This window comes from Lepus europaeus, chromosome 19 (assembly GCF_033115175.1).
Source record: "Lepus europaeus isolate LE1 chromosome 19, mLepTim1.pri, whole genome shotgun sequence".
In the NCBI taxonomy this organism is placed as follows: Eukaryota; Metazoa; Chordata; class Mammalia; order Lagomorpha; family Leporidae; genus Lepus; species Lepus europaeus.
The window spans coordinates 13,277,945-13,305,250 of NC_084845.1; the positions used below are offsets into that span (position 1 = coordinate 13,277,945).

The following is a 27,306-nucleotide window of genomic DNA, read 5'->3' on the forward strand; positions in this document are numbered from 1 at the left end:
AGCCAGCTTTTCTTGGGCCTCCCAAGTGGGTGCAGGGGCCTGAGCACTTGGGCCATCCTCCACTGCCTTCCCCGGCCATAGCAGGGAGCTGGATTGGAGTGGAGCAGCCGGGACTCAAACCAGTGCCCATAAGGGATTGCTGGCACTGCAGGCGGCAGCTTTACCCACTATACCACAATGCCAGCTTTTTAAAAAGGATTTATTAACAGAACCATGAGCTGGTTCATCCCCCAAACAGCTGCATGAACGAGGGTTGGGCCAGGCCAAAGCCAGAAGACAGGAACTCCCTGGGATCTCCCACGTGGGTGGCACAGGCCCGTGCTCTCGGCCACCACCCTCTGCCTTCCCGGGAGCATTAGCAGAGTCGGACCGGAGCAGAGCAGGCAGGACTTGACCCGGCACTCCTGACACGGGACCTAAGGGACACCAAGAGGCGGCTCAGCCCGCCGCACCACCATGCCGGCCCCTCTGAGAATCCCGATGGGTCATCCTTTGGGAGGTTCCAAGAGGCTGACAATCCAGCAACAAGTCCCAAGCTTGGCTTCCACCCAGTTGCTGGGCCTGAGACTGGTTAATTTTATTTATGGGCTGAGATGCCAGCCCAGCACTGTCTCAAAAATGCTGGCAGAAGCCTCAACCTCTCCTCGAAGGGTCGGACAGGAGTGAAACAAGGGCAGAGACCAAGGAGGTGCACACGTGCTCACGCAGTGGGCTCGGGACCTGCCACGTTGTGCCACACTGCTTGCTGCAAACCCAGAGGGATGGCCTAGGTGAGAGCTCCAGGGGCAAGACCTGCCCAAGTGAGACAGCCGGCAGTGGCGTGGCCACGCTCAGCGGGGGCAGGTGTTCGGCCATCTCACATCAGAGCACCGGCATTCGACTCCTGGCTCCAGCGACTCAGGTCAGCTTTCTGCTCCTGTGCACCTGGGAGCAGCTCCATCTCCGAGTCCCTGCCTCCCGCACGGCACTCCTGGATTGAGTTCCTGGCTCCTGGTCACAGCCTGGGCCAGGCCTGCCGCTGTGGGTATCCGGGACATGAACCAAATGGGAGTTCACTCGCTCTCTGTACATCTCTCCACCTCCCAAATAAATAAGTCAAGTCCACTCAGTGGGTGGTGGTCAGGATTTTTAGAAATAGGTAAGCGAGCACCAGAGTCCACCACGCGCAGGGCGGGTACCGGCCGCTGAAGCATCCTGGGCGCTCAGTCGCGTCGACGCCGCTTCTTGCCTCGGAGTACGTCCTGCGGGCCTGCTTCTCCCATGGGCACCCCAGTGCCCTGTGACGATTCTGGCGGAGCTGAAATGAGCAGTCTCACAGAGCAACAAAGCGCGTGTTGAAAGGAATTTATTTTAAAAGGATAGGCCCTTTTTATTAAATTTATTTTCTTCCTTTCAGAATCCTAATAAAAAAAAAAACCCTCAGCTTTTGCTTACTTAAAAAACATGAATCACACAAAGGAAGCAGCTATGAAAACATCACGTCTGTGATGGGAAAGGAGACAACGGGATTCAACGTGAGCAAAGGCCACCACCCCTGGAGGAAAGACAAGGACACGACTGGCCACCGCCAGACCGCCTGCCAGGGACTCGGAGCCACGGGCGAGCTGCACGCAGAGCACGCCACGCCGCACAGCACACCCACTGCTCTGTCGGGACACACAGTCCGCCCCGCGCCGGCTCGGGCGCTCACAGGACGCCCGTGCTCTTCACCAGCTGCTCCTTGTCGTCCGCGGAGCTCCAGACAGTGCGGAGGGCGCGCTCCTGCCTCTTCCGCGCCACCCGGATCAGGCAGACCACAGAGGCTCCCAGGAGGAGGATCAGGACCATGATGAACTGCCCCACCAGGACCACCACTGTGGGCGAGAGGGGTGCGTGAGGCCACGGCGGCACGGCCGGGTCCGCCGGAGGCCCTGTGCTAGGTGCACAGAGCGGCGGCCTGTGTTCCTTCGTTTTAATCAGAAGCCCCCGCCACCGCCCGGGGCAGCCTGCAGAGCAGTCGGAGGCCAGCAGGTGTGAAAACCACTCCCCTCTGGGGCGAACGCAGACCCCAACCCCAAAGGCTGTGTTCGCACACACCCTGGGCTGCAATAAAAACAGATGTGACCTGCAGGTGGCGGGGTGTGTGTGTGTGTGTGTGTGTGTGTGTTCGCGCACGCGCGAGACGGCCGCCTGTGGAATGAAGCCTGGGGGAGGGCAGCGCCGGGTGTGTGTGTGTGTGTGTGTGTGTGACGCAGGGCCTCTGAGTGTGGGTGTGTGTGTCTGTTGAGACGGCTGCCTGTGGAATGCAGCCTGGGGGGGCAGCGCCGGGAGGATCCTTCTTGCTCCTAATTGCCCCAGTCCGTCCCACCAGGCAGCTCAAGGTGCTGTATTCCCAGGTGGGGCTGAGGCCAAGCCCCACATCAGGCCCCTTCCGGGCACTCCTCCCCCAGGCCCTGCCGGGGACACTGTCCCGGCACTCACGAGGGGGCGGCCTTGCAGGCCAAGTCTTGGCTCAGAAACAGGTCAAGAGGAGACCAAACCGGTGTGGCAGGTCCTCTGTGCCAACATCACGTCCACAACTCAGCCTCAGAGACAGAGGCGAGAGGACGCCAGCCTCCCCGTCAGGCCAGACTGCTTGGGGACAATAGCACTGGTCCGTAGCTCATATGGCCCCCTCCTGTCACCTGTGAGGACCCTTCCCACTCCCACCCCATGCTGCAGAGCCCCAGCCTAGCTCAGGGCCAGCCTCAGGCCTGTGGGCGACAGATCCCCAGATCCCCAACCCCGCCCCGGCTGCCAGGCTGGGACGGCCTTGTGTGTCTGACTCACTCCCTGCCCCCACTGTGTACACTGCTGGGCGGGACAAACCCCACCATGTGTTCCAAGTGCCTTCCCAGCCTTGTGTAGAAATTTTTTCCACCAAAAAGATGTTTTAGTGAAAGGCAACGTGTCTGGGAGAACGTGAACTACAGAAGCGCAGCGGGGGCTCGCAGCGAGCTCCGGCGAGGCCGGCAGTGGCAGGAGGGGGAGCGGCAGGGCCACTTACCTTTACTGCCAGTGGGCAGGGCAGGGTACACCTGCTTGCCTGCAAGAGAACACACAGCCGAAGTGAGCACAGAGCTGCACCGGCCCAGGAGGGCTCGGCCGTGGGGCCGCACCCACCAGGGAGCTCCTCCAGAGGGCCCCTACCAGCTCCTCTGGGGGCGGAGGCCACCAGCCCAGCGGGGTTCCAGAGCCAGGCATCCCGGGGTGGGGGGCTCACCGAAACAGCGGCCCATGCACGCCTCCTGGGACGGGTAGCTGTTCTTGTTGCCACGGCAGCCTCCGTAGATGAACCTGTCGCAGGAGTTCTTCTCGGCATCGAAGTACCAGCGCGGGAAGGCCGCACGGCAGGGCCCGGTGACTGCCTTGGCAGCGCAGTATTCTGGGGGCAAGGGAAAGGGAGCCCCGGGAAGAGATCAGCAGGGCCCAGCAGAGGGCTGGTGGCCAGCGGGGGGGCCTCCGAGGGTAGAGGCTGTCGGCCAGACACGGCCCAAGCACCTGGCAGTCTGCTCTCCACCCTGACACATGGCTCTGTGCCAGCATGGCTCTCGGCACGTTGCATGCACTGACTTGGGCTCCGGGGGCTCTGTCCTGGGACCCTCACTCCACACAGCCCTCAGCCAGAGCTGGTGAGGGGACACCAGAACAGCACTCTGCCCCCGAAGCCCTGCCTAGCGCCCACAGAGAAGGTTCCGGAGCTGTACCTTCATAGCTGAAGCCATCACCGGAGGCGTCGTCCGAATCCTGCCTCCTGGAAACTGAAACACAAACACGTGCGTCAGGAGGCGGGCACGCACATGGCACGCGGCCTCATGGGCGCCACGTCTCCCAGGGCATACACACGGTGACGGCTGCACAGGGAGCCTCTCTCCCGCCCCTCCCTGGGTGCTCTGAGTGAGCTGAGAGCGCCCCGCCAGGGAGTAAATGCGGACCCAGGCAAAGCGTGGCCGGGCCGAACCGAAGCCATTCCAGCCGGACTCAGAAGCATCCCGACAGCCACCAACCGTGGCCTGCTCTAGGGTGCTGGTGTCTGTGCCCTCGCGGTCTGTCCCACTGGCCTGGCAGGACCCGCTCCCCGGGGACGGCCTTTGGGAGAGCCGGGCTGGCCCCGCAGGGTATGCACACTACTTGCATCGGGACCACTCACCCCAGGCTCCCGATGCAGAGTCCTTTAAGCATAAAGGAGGCAGGGGCGGCTGCCGCCAGCACTACAAAGCAAGCTGACACAGAGCGCAATCAAGGCCGGCCGTGGAGCAGGGAGGGGACAGCAGTGACAACGAGCAGAGGAGGCGGAATGGGGGGGGGGGGAGGGCAAGCACAGCCAGCAGCCCAGAGGGCAGGGTGGGGGCCTGAGCCCCAGGGACAGCGAAGCAGCCACTGCAGCCCCCTGTCCCCCAGGAGGCCTCTAGGAGACCCTCCTAGAGGAAAGCTGGAGGTGGAGGCTGGGGCCTGGGCTTAGCCTGCTGCGTCTCAGGGCACAGAAGCAGGAGGTAGGAGGCTTCTGCAATCCCAAACTCCCAAGCGGCCTCTCCCTACCACACGTGGGGCCTCATTCCACCATCATGGGCCTTGTCAAGAACCTACCACTCGGGACAGAGACGTCAGCTCCATTCCTGCTGGTGGCCTCCTCATCACTGGGATTTTCTGCAAGGGGATAAACCACACAGTGAGCACAGCCGTCCCGAGACCGCCCAGTGAAAACTCTGAGTGCGGTCTCTGAGCGGCTGTGCCTCTCATGGCCACTCCCATTTCTGCTTTACCTGGGGCCTTCAAGGCAGACTAGACCGCAGCGTGCCCGCCACACTCAGAGATACAGAACCAGCATGGCCTCTGAGGATCAAACTTGAAGCTCAACTGGAAGGGGACCAGTGCTGAGGTGCGGTGGGTTAAGCCGCTGCCTGCCATGCCAGCGTCCCCTCTGAGCACCAGTTCAAGTCCCAGCTGCTCCACTTCCAATCTAGCTCCTTGCTGGTGGCCTGGGAAAGCAGTGGAGCATGGCCCAAGAGGTTGGACCCCTGCACCTACATGGGAGACCCAGAAGAAGCTCCTGGCTTCAGACTGGCTCAGCTCTGGCCATTGTAGCCATTTGGGGAGTGAACCAGCAGATAGGGGATGAAGTCTCTCTCTATCTCTAAGTCTGCCTTTCAAATAAATAACTATTTAAAAAAAAATCAACCAGAAGGGAATCAAAACAGACTTGCAGGCCAAATAATCTAATTGTATCTACTCATCCACAGAATTAAAAAGCTAAGGGGTGCACGTGGGAATGCACTGACTACTCCTGGACAATACACTTCACAGTGGACAGAGTGCTCAGTTCCCATTGTGTGTATTTCCACGTCCCCTCCCCAGCCCCACAAGTTAAACAGGGGTGGACAGGCCAGCCAGTCCAGGAAGGGAGGGACCCTGACTCTGGGCCCCCCGCTGGTCCCAGGGACCTGCGGAGCGGCCTGGGCTGGCCTAACCTGACGTTAACAGTCCCCTTGCAGGCAGCTCCTCTTGTTCTGCCCCCGTCTCCATCAGGCAACCTTCTAGCAACCTGCCAAGAGGCTGGCTCGGGAGCAGAAAAGGTGCAGGCCCAGGGACGGGAGTGCCTGGTCCCCTGGGCGGTTCTGGCTTCCACCATGGATTCACGCACTGCCATCCTCGCTGTCTGGCTCCCACAGAGCTTGCCTGCCCAGGCAGAAGGCACCAGCCACGGACTGCAGGGACGGCTGCTCAGGCACTTGTTAGTTCTCCCCACAGACGCGTGGGGAGCAGCGCTGAGGCAGACAAACGGGCTTGCGTGGCCCTCAAGGTGAGCACCTCCCGGCTCCAGGTGGCAGTCCGCCTTGGCGCCCAGAGCCTCTGCCGTGTTCAGCTGTCCCTCCCTGAGCCTGGGCAGGTGTCTGCGCTGCTTGGCGCCTCACGGGGAGAGCACAGGAGAGGCGGCAAAATACTCACAGCTGGTGACACGAAAACACCACGCACCCTTCCCTCAGTGCCTGTCCAGCGGGGCTGCTGTCACCCCGCAAGGGGAAGGCCTTGCCGCGACGACCTGAAGCTGCCCTCAGCTCGGGGCATGGTGCTGTGGGCCTCACCCTGGGGTCCAGCCAGGGCCATCCCCATTTTCTCCTCCGTCACAGCTTCTCTGCTCTCTGTGTGCACAGCTCAAAGCCGAGAGTGATCACAGCGAGTGCTGCCAGCAGCGTGCAGAGCGCGCCGGGGGCCCAGCACCAGGGTGTCAAGAAGAGAGCCGGAAGTCGCACACTCACGTCGGGAGAGAGCCCTCATGAGCTTCCCAAGAGGATCTGGGCACCAAAGCCCCAGCTCTCGGGATCGAGTGCACGAGCAGGCCCCAGAGGGCCGCCTCTCCTCGCCCCAGCTCTCGTGGAGCCAGGCGCACTGCTGGGGCTCCCGCTGATTCCGGGCACGACTGATCCCACAGAACCGCTGTTGGTGAGGGCCGCGAGGGGGCTGCATTCCAGGACACCCATTCCCGCTGGAAGGCGACTCCTCACCTGGCTGAGTGGACTTCTCAGGTCATCTGTCCCAGGGGAGAAAAACCCAAGCACCCAGGCAGCAAGGCGGCGGCCTGGCCTGAGTGCGGCTGTGGAGACCGGCATGGGACAGAAGGCGCACACGTGCGGCGGACAGCTCGCCTCTGGACAGCACCGAGTTCCGAGACGCACTCACCTGTTACGCCAGCGCACCTCTCGAGACACTCCTCCTCGCTCTGGTAGTTATTGTCGTTCCCCTCACAGCCGCCGTACACAAACTGCTGGCAGGACCCGGCGGTGGCGTTGTACCACCACCGGGGGATGGAGGCCCGGCATCGCCCCACCTCCTGCGAAGCGCGGCACAAGTCTGAAACACAGGCAGAACTGTGAGTGTGGGGCAGTCCTGGCCAGGGAGGGCCTCACCGTTTCCCAGGTCCCCTGAGAAGTTCCCCAGAGCCACGGGGCCCTGGCTGCGGCGATTCCTTCCTCCTGACAGACATGCTAGCCCCGCCACCGGCTGTGCTGCACCTGCCACTGCTTCTGTCCCAGTCCCTTGAGCGAAGACGGACACCTCCTGCCCAGAGGTGTGACTGAGAGAGGCACAGCAGATGCCGGGACCCTGCGGGCTGCCCCGTCCTCCCAGGCCTTCACCCTGCAATCCCTGCAAGAGCCCGGGAGCAGCCCCCGACTCCAGTCCCCACTCACACCCAGGCCACGGGCAGCTCAGCACGCCTACTCCACGCCGGGACGGCGCCCGTCTGCACACGGGCCTGGGATTTCCTCACTCTGAGAAAAGGGAAACAAAAGTGTATTACAAAATCCCAGCCAGACGGCCTACAAGAGACTAAGGTCGGCGCACTCTCTTAAAAAGCTACAGATGAGGGGCCGGTGCTGTGGGGTGGCAGGGGAGCCGCCACCTGCAGTGCCGGCATCCTAGTGGGTGCTGGTTCAGGTCCCAGCTGTTCTGCTTCTGATCCGGCTCTCTGTGGAGGCCTGGGAAAGTAGTGGAAGATAGCCCAAGTCCTAGCCTCTGTGCCTGCATGGGGACCCGGAGGAGGCTCCTGGCTCACAGCTTCAGATCAGTGCAGCTCCGGCCATTGCGGCCCACTGGGGAGTGAATCAGTGGATGGAAGACTTCTCTCTCTCTCTGCCTCTCCTTTCTCTGTGTAACTCTGACTTTCAAATAAATAAATAAATCTTAAAAAAAAAAAAAAAGCTAAAGATGAACAAGTGCTAGAGGTGTCACCTGCACCAACTGAGCCCTTCCTGGAGGACCCAAGGAGTGGACACTTAGGGCGGCATCTGGCGCAGCAGTGAGGGCCACTTAGGATGCCCACACCCCTGCCGGAGAGCCTGCTTCCAGTCCCGGCTCCACTCTGACCCGGCTTCCTGCTAATGTGCATCGTGGACGCAGCAGGTGACAGCACCCCTGCCCCACCTGTGGGACCCAGAGGGGTTCCAGACTCTTGGCTGCAGGCTGGCTCAGCCTTGGCTGTTGCAGGCATTTGGGGAGAGAACCAGCAGATATGAGCTCCCTTTCTCTGTTACTTTGCTTTAGTAACGATCAATCAATCTTCATTGAAAAGCCGCTTATCTGAACCTTTCATTTGAATGAAACCAATTATATTCAGAAAAGGCAAATCAACAGATGGGCACCAGGATCTTTGGGGGGATGGAAATGTTCTAAAATTGGATTGTGGTGACAGTTGCACAAATGTCTTTGGATCTTATCTTTTTAAAAGGTTTATTTATTTGAAAGGCAGAGTTACAGAGAGGTAGAGGCAGAGAGAAAGAGAGATTTTCCACCTCCTGGTTCATTTCCCAAATGGCTGCAATGACCAGGTCTGGGCCAGGCCAAAGCCAGGAGCTTCTTCCAAGTCTCCCATATAGGTACAAGGGCCCAGGACTTGGGCTATCTTTTATTGCTTTCCCAGGTACATTAGCAGGGAGCTGGACTGAAGTGGTGTAGCTGGGATTCCAACTGGTGCCCACGTGGGGTGCCAGCGGTGCAGATGGCTGCTTTACCCAGGATGCTACTGCACTGGCCCCAAATCTTACACTTAAAATGAGCGATTTAATAGTAAGTTTTAAAACCCAGGAGTACCTTCTGCCCGTAACACAACCAGCAGAACCAGCTGGGAGGACACGTGCAGCAGGTATTTCTGGTGAGCCAAAGGTCCCAGAGCAGACCAGCAGGAGTCCCCTGGTGCATGCTTCTGCCCAGCCCACACAGCTGCCACCAACAAGAGCAGACAAGGTGGCCGGCGCCACGGCTCAGTAGGCTAATCCTCTACCTTGCGGCGCCGGCACACCGGGTTCTAGTCCCGGTCGGGGTACCGATCCTGTCCCGGTTGCCCCTCTTCCAGGCCAGCTCTCTGCTTTGGCCAGGGAGTGCAGTGGAGGATGGCCCAAGTGCTTGGGCCCTGCACCCCATGGGAGACCAGGAGAAGCACCTGGCTTCTGCCATCAGAACAGCGCGGTGCGCCAGCCGCAGTACGCCTACTGCGGCGGCCATTGGAGGGCGAACCAACGGCAAAAAGGAAGACCTTTCTCTCTGTCTCCCTCTACTGTCCACTCTGCCTGTCAAAAAAAAAAAAAAAAAAAAAAAAAAAAAAAAAAGCAGACAAGGAGGACCCCCCAGGGCCTCGCTCTGGCCCCACAAACACCATCAAGGCAGGGGTTCTCCAGGGCCACAGAGGCAGGGCAGCTCTGTTGGGGCCCTGGGTCACTGGTCACAGAGAGGACTTATACACCATCAACAGGTGAACTACAGCACAACCACAACAACAAAAAAAACCCGAGGGAGAGCCCGACGCAGCCCAGGGCAGCCAGAGGAACCAGCAGCGCCCACAACGCAGAATGAAGCGAGGGGTTCACACACACTGGTGGGAGCTGGGCTGGCTTCTCACAGCCAGATACATGCTCTGCGCTGGGTGCAGAGCCTCAAACATGGGAAGAGCAAAACAGCCTGTCAAGGCCTGGGTGGCCGTCACCTTGACGAATGCGCCGTGGCACTGCCCAGAACCTGGCGCGCATCTTTCCAGTGTCTGATCAGCACCAGCGGGCATGCTGACCGGAGCTAACAGAGCCCTCGAGACACACGGAACCACGGCATCACTGACTCATCTACACTGAGAAAACCAACCCTCGGCAGGCGGAGTGGCCTGTTCACCCACACAGCACCCCAGACAGCAAGTGCACACAGAGCAGGCTGTTCGGACCGAGGCAAGCTGGCTGTGCCTGCCAGGCAGCTGCCAGCACACAGCTTGGGCAGGGCGCCACCAGCCAGGTGCTCACGGCCTGCCCGGACACACTTGCTGGTGCCTCCGACCAGTCTTGCAGGCCTGGGAAGCCATTTTGTCTGCAGATGGCGGCTCACATGTGCTGGGCGTGAGCGCACCAACCACAGACGGTGCCTCACATGTGCTGGGCTGGGAGAAGAGGAGGGCCGCCCTGCTGTCTCAGTGAGGAACATGTCCTGAGGAACATGGACTACGACAGGAATCGTGGAAGACAGCACGCGTACCGCTGAAGCTGGCTGATGGTACCTGGGGGTTCCTGAACTGTTCCCACTCTTTTATGTGTATCTGAAAATTCTTACAAAGGACAAACCTCTCTACTCAAGTTCAACTACGATCCTAAGTGGCAGAGTAACTGGCTGGAGCTGTGCCCTGGCTCTTCACACAAACGCCACCAGATCCTCCTCAGCAGAGGGTGCAGAGCGCCGAGGCCGCCACCGGGCACTGCGCTTGCTCGCCTGCGCCTCTCGGGGGACAACGCCGCAGCAGCGCGGCCACGACACTTCTCCTGGCGCTGTCCTGCAGGGAGCCTCTGCAGGAAGCCAGAGGCTCTGTGGTACTCAGGTGGCTGTCATGGCTGTCACCTTCCTCAACTGGAGCACTGTGGCAGATCCAGACCAAAACCAGGAGCACCAGGAGACAAGAACCCCCAACTGAGCCACAGGCAGAGCCCTGCCCCCACGGCCCACTCACTGCAGGCACGTATGTCACACACGCCGCTCCCACGGCCACAGCAGGACCGAGAGTGGGCGGCAGCGACCCTGCTTCTCAGATGAGGATGCTGAGTCTCGGCGGGGCCCAGGTGCTAACACAGGGACCCCCCCCCAAGACTGACCAAAAGAAAAGCCATGAACTCAACGGCCCTGAGCGGGAAAACAGAGCCCCGGAATTGCCTAAATTCCACACTCGCAGGGCCTGCCTCAGTCTCCAGGCCCTGTGTGCGCCTCTGCCTGAACCCATTTTCAGGAAGCTGTTCCTCAATGAGCAATCCTATTAAGAGATGATAAAATAATCGAAAAATGATTGGTCTTGGAATAGCACTGGGAAGCAACAGAGAAAAATGTTTCAGATATGTTTCAAGTCCTACTTCTGTGCTCTCAATTGCTAAGGCAAAATCACTTTGTCTAAATGTGTCCAAATTGCAAGTAACCGAGACAGGTGAAGCTGCAGGAAGCCATATTTGGGTACACTGGAGAACTCATGAAGCAGAAGTGGAACTCTCCCTTACAGGGAACCGTAACATCCTCCTGGAATCCCATCAGAAGTGGTAAAAAACTCACACATTCTCTGAAATACGAACCCAACTGGCAGACTCCTGGCAGGCGTTCTGAACATGAGCTGTTGCAAAACTGAGCGCGGACTGGTCTTCGGGAATGAAGTCAGGGAAACAGGTTTCCCTGGCTGTGCAGGCGCCAGCCGAGGCTCACGCAGCCTCATTGGCAGGTGGCCGGCTGGACTCACCTGCTGTCACCTCCTCAAGGAGGTTACACACTCTCAGACCCCAGGCACTCCCTAAGCTATGCACGGCTGCCGCTGCACCTGCTCCGCCCGCAGTGCCATTCACCTGAATGGAATATTTCAAATGTGCGGAAAGTACAGGAAATAACGTCGATGCATCTACTTTTCAGCTTTTTCAAATTCTAACATTAAAAATGTTTTTTTCCTAAAGATTTATTTATTTAAAAGGAAGACTGACAGAAAAGGAGAAACAGAAAGACCTCCCATCTGCCGCTTTCCAAATGTCCACAACAGCCAGGGCTGGGCCAGGCAAAAACCAAGAGCCAGGAATTCCATTTGGGTCTCATGTCAAGTACTCAGCCTTTCCACGCCTTCCCAGGCAGGTTTTTAAGAAGCAGGATCTGGTGCCAGTGCTGTGGCTTAGTACCCTAAGCCTCTGTCTGCGGCATGGGTATCCCATATGGGCACCGGTTCAAGTCCCGGCTGCTCTTCAGAATTCCAATCCAGCTCTCTGCTGTGGCCTGGGAAAGCAGCAGAAGATGGCCCAAGTCCATGGGTCCCTGCACCCGAGTGGGAGACCTGGAAGAAGCTCCTGGATTCGGATCGGCGCAGCTCCGGCCATTGCAGCCATTTGGGAAGTGAACAAGTGGATGGAAGACATTTCCCTCTGTCTCTCCCTCTCACTGTCTGTAACTCTACCTCTCAAATAAATCAATCTTAAAAAAAAAAAAAAAAAAAAAAGGAGAAGGATCGGGGCAAATGCGGTGGTGCAGCAGGTTAACCCTCAGTCTGCAGCGCCAGCATCCCATATGGGCAGCAGTTCCATTCCTGGCTGCTCCACTTTGGATCCAGCTCTGTTAATGTGCCGGAGAAAGCAGTGGAAGATGGCGCAAGTTCTTGGGCCCCTGCACCCACAGGGGAGATCTGGAAAAAGCTCCTGGCTCCCTGGCTTCAGACTGGCCCAACTCCAGCTGTTGTAGTCATTTGGGGAGTAAAGCAGCCAATGAAAGATATCTCTCTAATTCTTCTTTTAAAATTAAAAAAAAAAAAAAAAGCAGGATCAGAAGCAGAATAGCTAAGGTTTGAACCAGTGCTTCAATGTGGGAGGCAGACACCCCAAGCAAGGAGCTTAGCCTATTGTGCCACAACGACCACAGTTAACACTTTTAAAAATTTCATCTTCGTCTTATTTGGGAGGCAGAGAGGTCTTCCATCGGCTCATTCACTAACAAAATATCTGCAACAGCTGGGGCTGGGCCAAGGTCAAACCCAGGAGCCTGGAACTCAAGCCAGGTTTCCCGTATGGGTAGCCAGGACCCGAGTACTGAAGCCACATCCACCGCACCCAGGGTGCACAACAGCAGGCAGCTCATCAGAAGCAGAGGAGCCAGGACTGGGAGCAGGCACTCCGGCTATTTCAAGCAGTGACCGAACTGCTGCGCACATCCACCCCTCAATCCTCACATTTAAAGGACTAAGCTATCACAGATTCTTACATATCTCTGTGTGCCCCTCACTTCAACCCCGCCTTCTCTCTCCTTCAAGTTAACATCCACTTGGAACTTATTTTCTTTGATTCATGTCCTGTTCAGAGTAAAGGCACTTAAAAAAAAAAAAAAAACTTTTTTATTTGAAAGGCAGTTAGAGAAGCAGAAACCGAGATTTTCAACCCTGGCTCATTACCCAGATGGCCACATTGGCAGGGCTAGGCCAGGTTGAAGCCAGGAGCCAGGAGCTTCCTTCTGGTCTCCCACAAGTACAGGGGTTCAAGCACTTGGGCCATCCTCTGCTGCTTTCCCAGGGCATAGCAGAGAGCTGGATTGGAAGTAGAGCAGCCAGAACTCAAACCGGTGCCCACATGGGATGCCGGCACGGCAGGAAGCAGCCTAACCCTCTATGCCACAGCACCGGTCGGTAAATGCACTTTTAAGCAAGCAAAAATACTTTTCCTAGGGTTCTAGTCCCTGACACACGTTTGCTCCCAGGCAAACTGCAGCTCAAGGCTTCTTGCCTCACCAAGGGCCCAACTGGAAAAGCCTGGAGCACCTCACGAGCTGGAAGCCGCTCAGACAGCCTCCCTCGGTCATTCCCACCACCTGTCTTCCCTGGAGCCTAGCCAGCAACTTTTTTTCTATCAAGAGGCAAGAGCGAGCACAGGCAGCAGCTGCTGGGCACAACACAAGATCACACAGAGCAGCCTTGGAATCAACAGGGAGAATGACGACTTTTCTGTTAGAGCATTAAAAACTCTGTTGGTTATAAATATAAAACACCTATTTATTTAGTACGTTTTAAGTTAAGACATTAAAAAAAGTGAGTGTCAAAGCATTCACAGGGCAGGCGCTGTGGCACAGCGGGTTGAGCCACAGCCTGCAGTGCCGGCATCCCATATGGGCGCCGGTTTGAGCCCAGATGCTCCTCTTCCGATCCAGCTCTCTGCTATGGTCTGGGAAAGCAGCAGAGGACAGCCCAAGTCCTGGGCCCCTGCACCCACAGGAGACCTGGAAGAGGCTCCTGACTTCGGTTGGGCCCAGCCCCGGTCATTGCACCATTTGGGGAGTGAACCAGCAGGTGGAAGATCTGTTATTATTTTTTCTTTTCTTTACATTTTATTTATTTACTTGAAGGTCAGAGTTAGAGAGGCAGAAGCAGAGAAAGAGAGAGAGGTCTTTATCCACTGGTTCACTCCCCAAATGGCCACAATGGCTGGAGCTGAGCTGAACCAAAGCCAGGAGCTTCTTCCAGGTCTCCCACACCCGTGTAGAGGCCCAAGGACTTAGGCCGTCTTCTACTGCTCTCCCAGGCCATAGCAGAGAGCTGGGTTGGAAGTGGAGCAGCCGGGACTAGAACTGGCACCCATATGGGATGCTGGCACTGCAGGCGGCAGCTTTACCCGCTACGCCACAGCACCGGCCCCTCTGTTACTCTTTCAAATACATAAATAAATCTCCTAAAAGAAATCAAAGTGTTCAATTTCTTTGCAAAACAACTGCCAAGCCGAGTTGGAACTGAGCTGTGGCCACCTCCCCATCCTGCTTAGACACGGAGCGAGCACCATCACCAAGCCGCTCCCAGCAGCCACCAACAGTTCCCTGCACTCGGCTCTTTCAGTGCCACAGCCACACGCCCTCCCCTTGGGACGCCCTCAGTCAGCGGCCCTGGCTGCGCTTCCAGAGGCTCTCAAACGGCAGCAGCCTCAGCGGCCGCCTGAGCCACACTGTTCCTGATCCCTGCAACCTCACTCCCAGCGCCCATCCGCCCCCTCCCCCCGGCTGCACTGTCCTTTTGGGCCAGTTCCCTCTGCCATCCAGTTTCATGAACTGTCAGAGTTTATCACGGGGAAACAGGAGGGCAGCAGCACGACCACAGCTTTGCTGTGGACAAGCTGCAGTCGTGCAGGACCAAGCCCCATGAGCCAGTGGGACCCCGCGCGAGTGTCGTTTACATGCCGACCAGCGGACAGAAGAGCTAGCAGCTGAATGACTCACAGCTAGCAAACTGTTGTAGCTAAGTACGAACCTTGATGTTAAGGACCTGAAGTTCTTTAGTCAGATGTGGTAAAGGAAGTGTATGTGAGTCGACAACTGTGCCCGGGCCGGCGCTGTGGCGCAGTGGGCTAAGCAGCCACCTGCAGTGCCGGCACGCCATATGAGCGCTGCTTGAGTCCCGGCTGCTCCACTTCCGATCCAGCTGTCTGCCTGGGAAAGAAGAAGATGGCCCAAGCTCTTGGACCCCTGCACCCACGTGGGAGACCTGGATAGAAGCTCCTGGTTCCTGGCTTTGGATTGGCCAGCTCTGGCCATTGCTGCCATTTGGAGAGTGAACCAGCAGATGGAAGACCTCTATGTCTTTCCCTCTCTAACTCTGCCTTTGAAGTAAATAAAATAAATCTAAAAAAAGAAAACAAAACTGTGCCTTCATGACACAATTTGGTGTCATGAAGCATTCTTCTGTTTTCAACTATCTTCAAGAAGAAAAAGTGGGGGCCAAGGGGCCAGTGTTGTGGAACAGCTGGCAAAGCCACTGCCCGCGATGCCAGTATCCCATGTATCTACTTTGAGTCCCAGTGGCTCCACTTCGGGTCTAGCTCCCTGCTAATGGCCTGGGAAAAGCAACGGAAGATGTCCCGAGTACTAGGGCCCTGCCAGCCATGTGGGAGACCCCAAAGAAGCTCCTGACTCCTGGCTTCAGCCTGGCCAATGCAGTCATCTGGGGAATGAACCAGTGAACGGAAGATCTGGGTGCAGGGACCCAAGCATGTGGGCCATTTTCTGCTGCTTTTCCAGGTATATTGGCAGTGAGCTGGATTGGAAGTAGAGCAGCTGGGACTTGGAACTGGCGCCCATATGGGATCCTGGTGCTGCAAATGGTGGCTTAACCACTGAGCCACCGCACCAGCCCCAATAAATAAATCCATTTAAAAAAAAAAAAAAAAAAGATACCACAAAGAGAGCTCTTAAGAGTCACTCAATTCAAGAGTTTCAAAGAACATGGGCAAAAAAAAAAAAAAAAAAAAAAGGTGCCGTGGTGCAGTGGGTTATAGCCCCAGCCTGCAGCGCCAGCAGCCCATATGGGCACCGGTTCTAGTCCCGCTGCTCCACTTCTGATGCAGCTCTCTGCTATGACCTGGGAAAGCAGTGGAAGATGGCCCAACTCCTTGGGCCTCTGCACTCATGTGGGAGACCCAGAAGAAGCTCCCGGCCCCTGGCTTCGGATTGGCACAGCTCTGGCCGTTGTGGTCATTTGGGGAGTGAACCAGCGGAATGGAAGACCTCTACCTCTCTCTGTGCTCTGTCTTTCAAATAAATAAAATAATTCTTTAAAAAAAAAAAAACAAAAAACATGGGCAACTATTACTATAGTCACAAAAGCCATGGTGTCCATGGCCTAAGATTCACCAACTAGGAGATCTTGTTTGTGCTAAGAAACTTACACAGCCACACAGGGGACTGCTCAGACCTGTGCCAATACAGACAAAGTCTAAGATAAAGAGGAGAAAACAAGCAAAGGGTGTTCTGGGCCCCTGCACCCACGTGGGCCCTGTGAGGAAGCTCCTGGCTCCTGGCTCCTGGCTCCTGACTGGCCCAGCTCTGGCCATTGCAGCCATTTGGGAAGTGAATCAACAGATGGAAAATCTGTCTGTCTCCCACTCTCTCTCTCTCTCTCTCTCTGAAACTCTGCCTTTCAAATAAATAAATCTTGAAAAAACAAAACAAAACAAACAACCTTAACGCAGACACACGCACAGCTCTACTTTTTTTTTTTTTTTTTTTTGGACAGGAAGAGTGGACAGTGAGAGAGAGAGACAGAGAGAAAGGTCTTCCTTTGCCGTTCGTTGGTTCACCCTCCAATGGCCGCCATGGCCGGCGCGCTGCAGCCGGCGCACCGCGCTGATCCGATGGCAGGAGCCAGGTGCTTCTCCTGGTCTCCCACGGGGTGCAGGGCCCAAGCACTTGGGCCATCCTCCACTGCACTCCCTGGCCACAGCAGAGAGCTGGCCTGGAAGAGGGGCAACCGGGACAGAATCCGGCGCCCCGACCAGGACTAGAACCTGGTGTGCTGGCGCCGCAAGGCGGAGGATTAGCCTATTGAGCCGCAGCACCGGCCAACAGCTCTACTTTTGACAGGCTTCCATGGTTTTCCTTTTTTCTTTCTTTTCCAAATTTTAAAGTGCAGCTCTGGGTTCACAACAAAACTCAAAGGTTTCCCATGTACTCCCTGCTGCTCTACGTGCACACAAGTTACTCTGCGTCACCTGCAGCCCTGAGAACGGCTTCCGTGTTCCAACCCTGTGACTGCATCCCAGCGACCGCTACAATCCAAAAGCTGTACTTGTGGAATTCGTATCTACTCAATAAAAGCCTTCTACAAAAAAGGGCCACAGAGGTGAATTATGGTCCTTTTTGTTTGCATAAATTTTTTCAGCTAAAACAAAATATATAAACTATGTGGTAAATAAAACCGAATCTACTAAACTGCCTAGTCTCTTGAGCAAACACCAAGTAACACATGTTTGGTGGGTAACTCGTGTGTAACAACGGTGACTATACAATTTATTGTCTGCACCAAGACAGCTTTCAGACTGAAAGAGTGTGCCCCCAAGTCACCCTGAGGCCCGCAGCAGTGCAGGCTGCAAATGTCCAGGGTCCAGTGGGCCCACTCCCTGGGAATGCTGGTCCCTGCCCTTCAGGAGGTCCAGGCTGGAGCACAGGTAAGACACAACAGTCACACCCTACATTCAAAGGTCTTGAAGCCACGCAAGTCTCAACGGCAATGTCCACAGGCTTTGGTACATGTGAGTGACGCAAGGCAGCAGTGCGTGGGGCAGATAAGAGAGAACCTATGACAGGGCGGTGGTCCTGTGAAGGCCCGGCGTCCCCTGGGGCAGTTGTCCTTACCTCCCTGGGCTTCTTTTCCCAATCATTCCCATTCACAGAACACGTGCATCAAAGAGGAATAAACCCCACGTCCAAGTCTGGCTCATCCAAAAACCAAAAGCATGCAGATTTTAGAGACTCGGAGAAGGCCAAGCTCTGATGAGGGAATGATCCGTGGGCTGGGGAGAAAAGCTGGCAATGCCGGGGAGACGGGCAATCCCGCGAGTGGGCCACCCACCCCAGAGCGAGACGGCTCTCCGGAGAACAGGACAGCCATCCTGAGAATGCTGCGACCGTAACTTGGCGCAGGCTGAAGCAAAAGCGTGTCAGGGTGGGATTTACACCTGCTCTGGGTTACAAAACTGCTTCCTGGCACGCGAAGTCACCTGTTGCGACCTCTCTCTGAACTTCCTGCCTGCCATGGGATGCACGGTCACTCTTGAGGCTATCTTGACAGTTGCTTGTCTGGGAAAAGGCACTTGCCCCCTATAACTTGAATTTGTTTGCAAATAATAAAGTGGGGAGGCTCAGCGGCTTTCTCCCTGGGCCCCATCGAGATGAATTCTGTGAGTGTGCAGATACATTTCTTAAAAGCAAAGTAGGGACTGGTGTTGTGATGTATTGGAGTCCCAGCTGCTCCACTTCCGACCCAGCTCTCTACTAATGGTCTGGAAAGCAGCAGATGACCCAAGTGCTTGGGCCCTTGCACCCACATGAGAGACCCAGAAGCTGCTCCTGGCTTCAGTCTGGCCCAGCCTGGGCCACTGCATTTGGGAGCGAACCAATGTATCAAAGATCTGTCTTGTGGCTGGCACTGTGGTGTATCAGGTAAAGCCACCACCTGCAGTGCCAGCATCCCATATGGGCGCCAGTTCAAGTCCTGGCTGCTCCACTTCCAATCCAGCTCTCTGCTATGGCCTGGGAAAACAGTGGAAGATGGCCCAAGTCCTTGGACCCTGCACCCACGTGGGAGACCTGGAAGAAGCTCCTGGCTCCAGATTGGTGCAGCTCCAGCCGTTACAGCTAATTGGGGGAGTGAACCAGAGGAAGACCTCTCTCTCTGCCTCTCTGTAACTCTTTCAAATAAATAAATAAATTTTCAAAAAAAAAAAAAAAAAGATAGATCTGTCCTCTGTAACTCTTGCCTTTCAAATAAATAAAGAGTACCAATATTATAAGAGTGCTGTGAAGATTAAAGGAGTTTTGGATTTTAATCATTTTAAGTGCCTTCAATATTATCTGGCACGGCACCAGTGTGGCGCAGCAGGCTAAGCCACCATTTGCAATACTGGCATCCCCTATGAGTGCAGGTTCAAGTCCTGGCTGCTCCAAGTCCCAGCTGCTTGGCTTCCAATCCAGCTCCCTGAATTGGGAATGGGCCTTGGAAAGCATAAGATAGGCCAAGTACTTGAGTCCTTGCCACCTCCGTGAGAGACCTGAATGAAATTCCTGGCTTCCGCCTGGCCCAGCCCTGGCTGTTGGGCCATTTGGGGAATGAACCAGTGGCTGGAAGATCCCTCTGTGTCACTCTTCTTTTCAGACAAACAAAATTTTTTTACAAAGATTTACTTATTTATTTGAAGACAGAGATTCAGAGAGAGAGATCTTCCATCTGCTGGTTCATTCCCCAAATGACTGCAACAGCTGGAGCTGGGCTGATACGAAGCCAGGAGCTCCTTCCTGGTCTCCCGTGTGGGTGCAGGGGCCCAGGCGCTTGGGCCATCCTCTGCTGCTTGACAGTTGCTTGTCTGGGAAAAGGCAGGGAGCTGGATGGGAAGTGGAGCAGCTGGGACTCACAGAGGATGCCGCCACTGCAGGAGGCGGCACAGCCTTCTACACCACAGCGCCTGCCCCAAAATAAACCATTTAAAACTATTTTTGGCACAAAGTTTTAATAAATAGTAGATAGTGCATTTTTATGAAGATTGGACTAACACAAGGACAGTGGAATGAAGATAAAGGATGACGTATTTCACTGAGAAGTCCAACCAAATAAGGTGGCCAACAGGACACACGATTAGCACAAGCTCACGATAAACTGATGCTCCAACCACTCAGCGTCACCATCCGCAAAGCTTCAAGCGACCTGCACCCTCACCTCCCCCAGGGTAAGACAGTGGCAAGGCCTACGTGCCAGGCAGATCAAATCCTATACCTAATCCTGCACCGCTCCAGTACAGGGCAGGAGCCAGGGAGGCAGAGCGCCTAGGGTAAGAGAGACCACGCTTAGATACCCACCTGGATTTTAGTACCTGGCCCCTGCAGAACAAGAATGGGAAAGCTCTGTGCGGGAAGGGGCACTTAACACCCGAGAGGAAGCCGGGCCTCTGAATTCTCCCAAGCCAAATTCCAAACTTGCTATTTACTTTCTACTGTCTTATTTTATGGCGACCCATAAATCCATCTATTCTGGTCGGTGAGAGAGGCCTACATTGAGGGCTTCTGTTCCCAGTATACACAACTGCTAACTACCTATCTCTTCTAGGTCCAGGCGTCTGGATGGCATCACTTTAGGACAAGCAAATCAGAAGCTTTAAAATAATCCCCAGGTATTTATGAGGAAAGAACACTTACAACCACGAGACCGACTGACATTGTGCTCATTAACCCTGCTGCTTTCGATAGAAAAGTGCACACTTCCTAAAGCAGCAGCAACTGCACAGCGCTGCCCGTGCTCCCTCCAGCCGGGCCAGCTGTGACCAACATGGCGGAGCGAGCAGGCCCAGTCCTTCACGGAACCACCTGCTGCTCATTCACATCCGCAGGTTCTTAACCGTCTGCAAATCTGAGATCATTTTCTGACACTGATGAAAGCTAACAGGCCCTCTCCCTAGAATATTGTTTCTCAGCCTTTTTCTCAGCACCACCCAAACAGCCATTTTAGACATGTTTTTCCTGACAGCCCCATGACATTAATATGACAGAAAAAGCGCAGAGTGACCCTTTGGGAAATCGCATTACACCATCTAGTATTTTCTCATCCCTCCTCGACCGTAAATGGCAGGCTTTGGGACAGCAGCAAAATACTGTAGGAAAATTGAGGGACTTCCGGCACTGGGGCTGTGGTGCAGAGGGTTAAGCCACTGCCTGTGATGCAGGCATGCCCTATGGGTGCCAGTTAAAGGCCTGGTTGCTCTACTTCTGAGCCAGCTCCTTGCCAATGCCCCCTGAGAAAGCAGCAGAAGATGGCCCAAGTGCTTGGGCCCCTGCACACTGGAGACCCAGCAGAAGCTCCTGGCTTCAGCCTGGCCCAGCCCCAGCCGTTGCAGCCATCTGAGTAGTGAAGCAGTGGATGGAAGACGTCTGTCTCTCTCCACTCTAACTCTGCCTTTCAGGAAAAGTTCTTGGGCTCCAGAAGCCATGAATCCAGGACCCAGAAAAGAACTGGTTTCCACCTCAAACACTGGTGTGTACAACATCTGAGTTCTCGTCCTCATTTCTAAAATAGCTTTCAATAAAAATGTCTTTCAAATAAACTTCACATTAATTAAGCCCAAATTTGCTGGGCCTTAGAATCCACGCTTCAATTTTTCTGCATAGGGAGTTTCCAAAAGGATAGTGTTAGAAACCACCCGGGATAGCAGGTAAAGCTGCTGTCTACAGTGCCAGCATCCCATATGGGAGGCAGTTCAAGTCCTGGCTGCTCCACTTCTGATCCAGCTCCCTGCTAATACACCTGAGAAAGCAGTGGAAGTGGGCTCAAGTACTTAGGCCCCTGTATCTATGTGGAGAGCAGGAAGGAGCTCTTGGCTCTGGATCAGCCCAGCTCTGGCTATTAGAGCCATTCAGGAAGTGAACCGACAGACAGAAGATGGTTCTCTGGGGCCAGCGCAGTGGTGCAGTAGGCTAAGCCTCTGCCTGAGGCACCAGCATCCCATATTGGCACCAGTTCGTGTCCCAGCTGCTCCTTATCCGATCCAGCTCTCTGCTTATGGTCTGTGAAAGCAGTGGACAATGGTCCAAGTGCTTGGGCCCCTGCACCCACATGGGAGACATTGAAGCTCCTGGCTTCAGATTGGCCCAGCTCCAGCCAATTGGGCATCTGGGGAGTGAACCAGGAGATGAAGACCTTTCTCTTTCCCTATCATATAAATCAAAAATAAAATAAAAGACCACCTGGGAAACACCACTTGTGACATCCACAGTCCACGCTCTGCTGCTGGGGTCACCTTGTTAGTCATGTGCCCAGCAGGCGCCACCACCTGGGGTTAATGAAGTCATTTTGTGTGACCCTTGCAGGGCTCTCCCCCCCCCCCCCCCCCCCGCCCCCATGAGTCACAGGCCATCATCCCTTACAGGTCCTCCTTCGTCAGCCTCAGGTCATAGTAAACAGAGGCTTGGCTGCCTGGCCAACCACCTGAAGCCAGCAGGCGTGGCAGGAATAGCAGCTAGGTAAACTGAGAAAGAGGCAGGGGTGAAAGAGAAGTCGGCTTTCTCTGCCCAGCTCTCAAATGCCGGCTTCTGGTGCAGGGGCCACTCTCCCTCAGGGCACCGAAGGCAAGGTCCTCCCGTTCTTTTGAGTCTCAGAAGGCCACGGCTGCAGACTGGGCTCGCCACCCCTCACTGTACTTCTCTCCATAGCCCTGACGACCAGACAAGGACATTTCAAAAGGTTCGTGGAGGGCCTGGCGCCTGCACAGTAGGCAAAGCCACCTCCTCCTCCAGAGATAGCATCCCTTACAGGTGCCGCTTCACTGCCAATCCAGCTCTGCTATGGCCTGGGAAAGCAGAAGCTGGCCCCTGCCCTGACGTGGGAGACCAGGATAAAGCTCCTGGCTTTGAATTAGCCCAGCTCTGGCTATTGTGGCCATTTGGGGAATGAACCAGCAGATGGAAGACCTCTCTCTGTAACTCAGCCTCTCAAATAAATAAATATTAAAAAAAAAAAAAAAAAACAACTTCATGGAAAAATGGAATTAAGTTTGTTTTGGTATAAATAATTTTGAAATTCATGGAGTTTTTTTCTTTTGAGAGGCAGACAGCAAGCACCAGAGAGCTCGCTCCCATCCCCTGCTTCACTCGCCAAACACCCACTGGGGCTGGGGCGCCAGGAAGAACAACACAACCCAGGTCTCCCACACGGGAGGCAGAAGCCCAATGACCTCAGCCAGCACTGCTGGCTTCCTGCACTGACAGGAAGCTGGAGTCAGGAGCTGGAGCTGGGAATCCAACCCAGGCCTCCCCGGGGACCCCAGGATAAACACCTGCTTTTGCGTGAACTTTCTGAAGCTCGCTTACAGACTCCTGTTTGTGTTTGCTGTACACGATCCTCTTTCCACGGCCCACCAGCCACGAATGGGGGAGGGCGGGCTGTCTGGTTCAAAGCAGAAAATGGTGCCCAGCACTTGGTGGGCGCTCAGCACATATGTATTGACTCAATCAGTCTCTCAAATTGTCCTGCCGGCAAGTAGGGCAGGCGTGTCCCCCACCAGGGACAGAACAGCAGCAGACGCTGCCTGGGAGCACCCCAGCTCATCACCAACTCTGGCTTCTACCTGTTACATGACCTCTGACCTCTGGGAGTCGCCCGACCAGCTGACGGGAGCCGTGCGGGAGTCATCCGCTCAGTTAGGGTTCTGGGGAAGCTATAATTAACCCAGGTGAATGCAGATGGAGGCCTGCCTGGAAGCGTACTAGAGGTTCTGGAATGAATGCTGTCCGGGCGCCAGTGGAAATTCCCAAGAACAATCCACAAAGGACCAGGCACCAAGTAAACATTAACAAGCCCGGATGCCCAAGGCCAGGCTCAGAGCTGCGGGCGGCAGGAGCTACACCTGACCACTCCTAAAGGAATTTTTGCAGTTTTGCTCTGAAGAAGAAATACATTACTGGGCCTTGCATTGCTCCTCCGGGATTCACCACCTGGGGGAGAGAGGGAAAAATCGGGCATTTTTTTGCGGTGACCAGGAAAAGGGTTCTTGGGATAGCAGTGACACACACACAGTGCAATAGGTGGCACCTATCCCGATCTTTTACCAAATGAAGCAAACTCTTTTCAATTTATTTGAAAGGCAGAGAGAGAGAGAGAGAGAGAGAGAGAGAATATCTTCCACCTGCTGGTTCACTTCCCAGATGGCTACAACAGCTAGAGCTGGGCCAGCCGGAAGCCAAGAGCCAGATGGGACTCCACCTTAACCTGCTACGCCACAGGCCACAGGCCACAGGCCACAGGCCACAGCCCACAGCCCACAGCCCACAGCCCACAGCCCACAGCCTACAGCGTCGGCCCCCATGAAACAAATTCTTAAGGTGGGGGGTCACAAGCCAAAGGCCCAGAGACAGGGCAGGCAGGCAATGGAATCGAGTGAGGCCAGTGGCACGCTACCGACGGGGACACACAGAGGTCCTGTCCAGGGAGGCAAGCCGCCCTTGAAAGCTACGTGGCAACACAGGCCGCATTCTGGTCTGGTTCCACCAGATCTTCATAATTTTCAGGAAAAGTCAAAAACCAAATTTTTACATTAAAAAATTTCCAATTCCAGAAACTGTAAGTCACATCAAGGCAGCGCGAGGCCTCCTGGGAACGGACAGTTTCCAACACAAACACAAGCTCAGTTCTCCCCACCTCCTCTGCAGCCGTTTGGAGTCAGGACACCAGGGGCCAAGCCCGTGTGTCCAGGGCGGCCACCAACCGCCCTGCCTCCCTCCACCTCAAGCAGCCTTGGCCACATTGGCTCACGCCGGCCAGGGACGCTATCACAGCCCTGAGCTGGCGCTCATCCCCAACAGCCCATCTCCCCCTCCCAACTCTTGGGCCCTCTCGGACTCAAGACCTATCTTCAGCAACATCTCTCACTTCCTCAATCTCTTCCTGTACATTCTTTCCATTAAAAAAAAAAATTCATTTATTTATTGAAAGGCAGAGTGACAGAGCGAGAGATCTTCCATCTGCTGGATCACTCCCCAGATGACCACAACAGCCAGGGCTGAGCCAGGCTGAACCCAAAAGCCTGGAACTTCTGGGTCTCCCACATGGGTGCAGGGGCTCAAGCACTTGGGCATCTTCTGCTGCCTTCCCAGGTGCATGAACAGGGCGCTGGACGGGAAGTGGAGCAGCCAGGACTGGAACCGGTGGCTTGCCCGCCTCCTTCTCTGACCCTTCCTGCCCCTGACTCTAAGGGAGGCTCTCTCCCCAGAGGACAAGCCCCAGGCGCCCCCTCCTGCAGCGCAGTCTCCCCACCCTCCCTCCTCCCCGCTCCCAGGCACCACCTGCTGAGCCGGGTCTCCCACCCCACCTCCCTGCAGACACTGCCACAGGCCACTCCACACCTAGGCGGATGATGCTGGCCTCTGTTCCCTGCCCTCCCCGCCTGCAGTGGCCTTGTCCCCCACCTCCCGGAGACACGGAGACAGACCCAGGCCCTTCCGCACCTCGCTCCCTGTGCCCTGTTTTCCTAGCGCACTCTCCCAGAACCTCAACCCCAGCCATCTGCAGGCCCTGGGCCCATGTTCGGACTGAATCCCTCAATCAACCATTGCGAAGTCCCCTGCACACATTCTCTGGTGGCTTCTCTCTCTCCAGCACTCGCCTGGCGGCCCCTGAGCAGCGGCCCAAGGCTGGAGCAGCACCTCACACTTAGCTGACCTTGCTCTGCTAGAAAAGCAAAGCCATCAGCACAGGGGAAAAAGTCAAAGCTGTTTCTTGCCTCAGATTAAGCTGTTCCGACTTCCAACAAACAGCACTTCAGATAAGAACTTCACCAGCCACACAGCAGTACTCGCGAGAGGTCAGGAGGTCCCGCCAGGCACACAGAGCCAGGGGCCACCGCGGACAGACGGCCGTGGCCTCAGACGAGGCCTGCAGAGTCACCATCACCCTGCTTCCAAGGATAAAGCTAGCTAGCTCAGGGCAAGCACCAGCTGGAGTCACAGCCGGGGACCTGGAAGGTACATCCCAACAGAGCTGCCTCAGCTGGGAGCCAGCGTTGGGGCAGCAGACTAAGCCTGGGCTTGCGACGCCAGCCGCCCAATACTCCAGTGTCCCTTCAATTCCCATCTACTCCACTTCCGACTCCGCTCCCAGCCAATGCACCTGCAAAGCAGCAGATGGCGGCCCAGGTCCTTAGGTCCCGGGTTCCCGGCTCTGGCCTGGTCCAGGCCCAGCTGTTTGGGCCATTTGGGGAGTGGACCAGTGAAAGGAAGACCTGGCTCTGTGTCGCCCTCTCTCTCTCTGTCACTCCTTCAGATAAATAAGACTTAAGAAAATTACTTCAACCGAAAAACTGCAGAAGGGCCGCCCGATTCCAGTTCAGACCACAAGAGGGGTCAACACCCCCAGCCCCCATTCCTGGGCCCCAGGAGCGAATTCTCTACACCAGGTCTTGTTTCTCCTGCCTCAGGCACAGGGAAGCTAACCATCCCCCAAGAGTTAGGCTCACTTCCTGCTCTCCCCCTCTCCCCTCCCCAGCCCTGTGGCTCCTGCCCTCTCCTCCCACCCCCACCCCCCCACTCCCGCTCCGGCCTCAGGGGCTCTGACTTGTTCTGGAAAAACGACCAAGCTTGTTGGGCTTCGAGGCCTCTGCGCTCCACCAGCTCTAAGAGACACGGTCCTCGAGGATGCCCCGCGGCTCTCCTCCTCTCTCTTGGTGGGAGAGCACCCGGGACAGCCCTGTCCCCCACTTCCCGCGTGGCACCCTGTCCCAGCCCTTCACCCTGTCTCTCCCACTAGGACCCAAGCGCTGTGAATGCGGCAACCTGGCCTGTCTGTGCCCGCAGGCCGCCGACACACAGCAGGGACCCTCTAAGTGTGGCGGGATCAAGGAATCCCTGCTCCCAGAACCCGCTGGTGCCAGTCTGGGGCAGCTCAGGTTGCCCCAGCACAGGGAGACGCCCAGCTGCTCGGGCCCACCTTCGCCCCTGAAGCCAACTTCCTCCTCCTCCTCCTCCTCCGTGCGGCTCCCGCTGGGCAACCCCTTTCTTGTTGGGCACCCACTCTACCCAGACAGCTTTCACGGAAGCCGCTGCCCAGCGCCCAAAGGGGCCGGCACGGACGCTGACCCCGCCGCCAGGGCTCTGATGCGGTCTTCGGGTCGGCTTCCCGGGCCGCGACCCCCGCTCCCCCCGGGCCCCCTCGGCGCCCGCCGACGGCTCCACCGCGCTCCCGGACGCCACCCTGTCGCCCCTCGGACCCCGCCTCCGGCCTCCCCGCCACCCGTTCCTGCGGGGCGCCCGCCGGGTCCTCACCGTGGATGCTTCGCTCCCCGCCGGCCGCCTCGGCCCGGCAGAGCAGCAGCGATGCCAGCAGGGCGAGGAGCGCCCGGCAGCGGCTCGGCCCACACAGCTGCGCCATGACCGGCTCCACCCGGGACGCCCAGGCGAGGCCTCAAGCCGCCGACCGTTGGGGTCTCTCTCGCGATCAGGTGCGCGAAGACCCTGTCCGCGCACGCGCACTGGAGGGCCGCGCGCCCAGGTGCCGGCGCCCCTCGAGGGTCCGCGGAGTGGGCACGCCTCCGGCAAGGCCCGTTCGCGGACCTGGGAAACCGAAAGCGCGCGGGACCGCTTCGGCCCTCTCCGCGCTCGCGCCCAGCGACACCCCGCGACCCTCCCTGGTCCCGAACCGCGCCGCACCCCCAGACACTCGGGGGGACGCCAAAGCCAATGGCGGACGCCTGGAAGCAGCTAGAAGTTGGCCAGCCAGGCGGGAGGCGGGGCGCACCTGGCGGGGCGGAGCGT

The 27,306-nt window shown here is 56.6% G+C and overlaps 1 protein-coding gene across 2 annotated transcripts; it reads right to left on the reverse strand.

Moving 5' to 3' along the window:
- Positions 1-1,321: 1,321 nt before the first annotated feature.
- SPINT2 (serine peptidase inhibitor, Kunitz type 2) lies at positions 1,322-27,305 on the reverse strand. Of its 2 annotated transcripts, XM_062177235.1 has the most exons (7): positions 26,818-27,305; positions 6,697-6,867; positions 4,606-4,665; positions 3,726-3,779; positions 3,242-3,403; positions 3,026-3,064; positions 1,323-1,853 (listed from the first exon to the last, which is right to left on the reverse strand). In XM_062177235.1, exons 1-7 carry the CDS (start codon positions 26,921-26,923, stop codon positions 1,687-1,689), a joined length of 759 nt encoding a protein of 252 aa, XP_062033219.1. In that variant the 5' UTR covers positions 26,924-27,305; the 3' UTR covers positions 1,323-1,686. The 2 variants fall into 2 exon arrangements, with proteins under 2 accessions (XP_062033220.1, XP_062033219.1); XM_062177236.1 differs by lacking the exon at positions 4,606-4,665 and having other exon boundaries at positions 1,322-1,853.
- Position 27,306: the final 1 nt, after the last annotated feature.

Coding starts and splice junctions, on each gene's coding strand:
- SPINT2 (XM_062177235.1), bottom strand. CDS start 26,923: ATGGCGCAGCTGTGTGGGCCGAGCCGCTGCCGGGCGCTCCTCGCCCTG. Junction 6,868..26,817: donor CGGGGAGCGAAGCATCCACG/GTGAGGACCCGG, acceptor CCTGTGTTTCAG/ACTTGTGCCGCGCTTCGCAG. Junction 4,666..6,696: donor GAGGTGCGCTGGCGTAACAG/GTGAGTGCGTCT, acceptor ATCCCCTTGCAG/AAAATCCCAGTGATGAGGAG.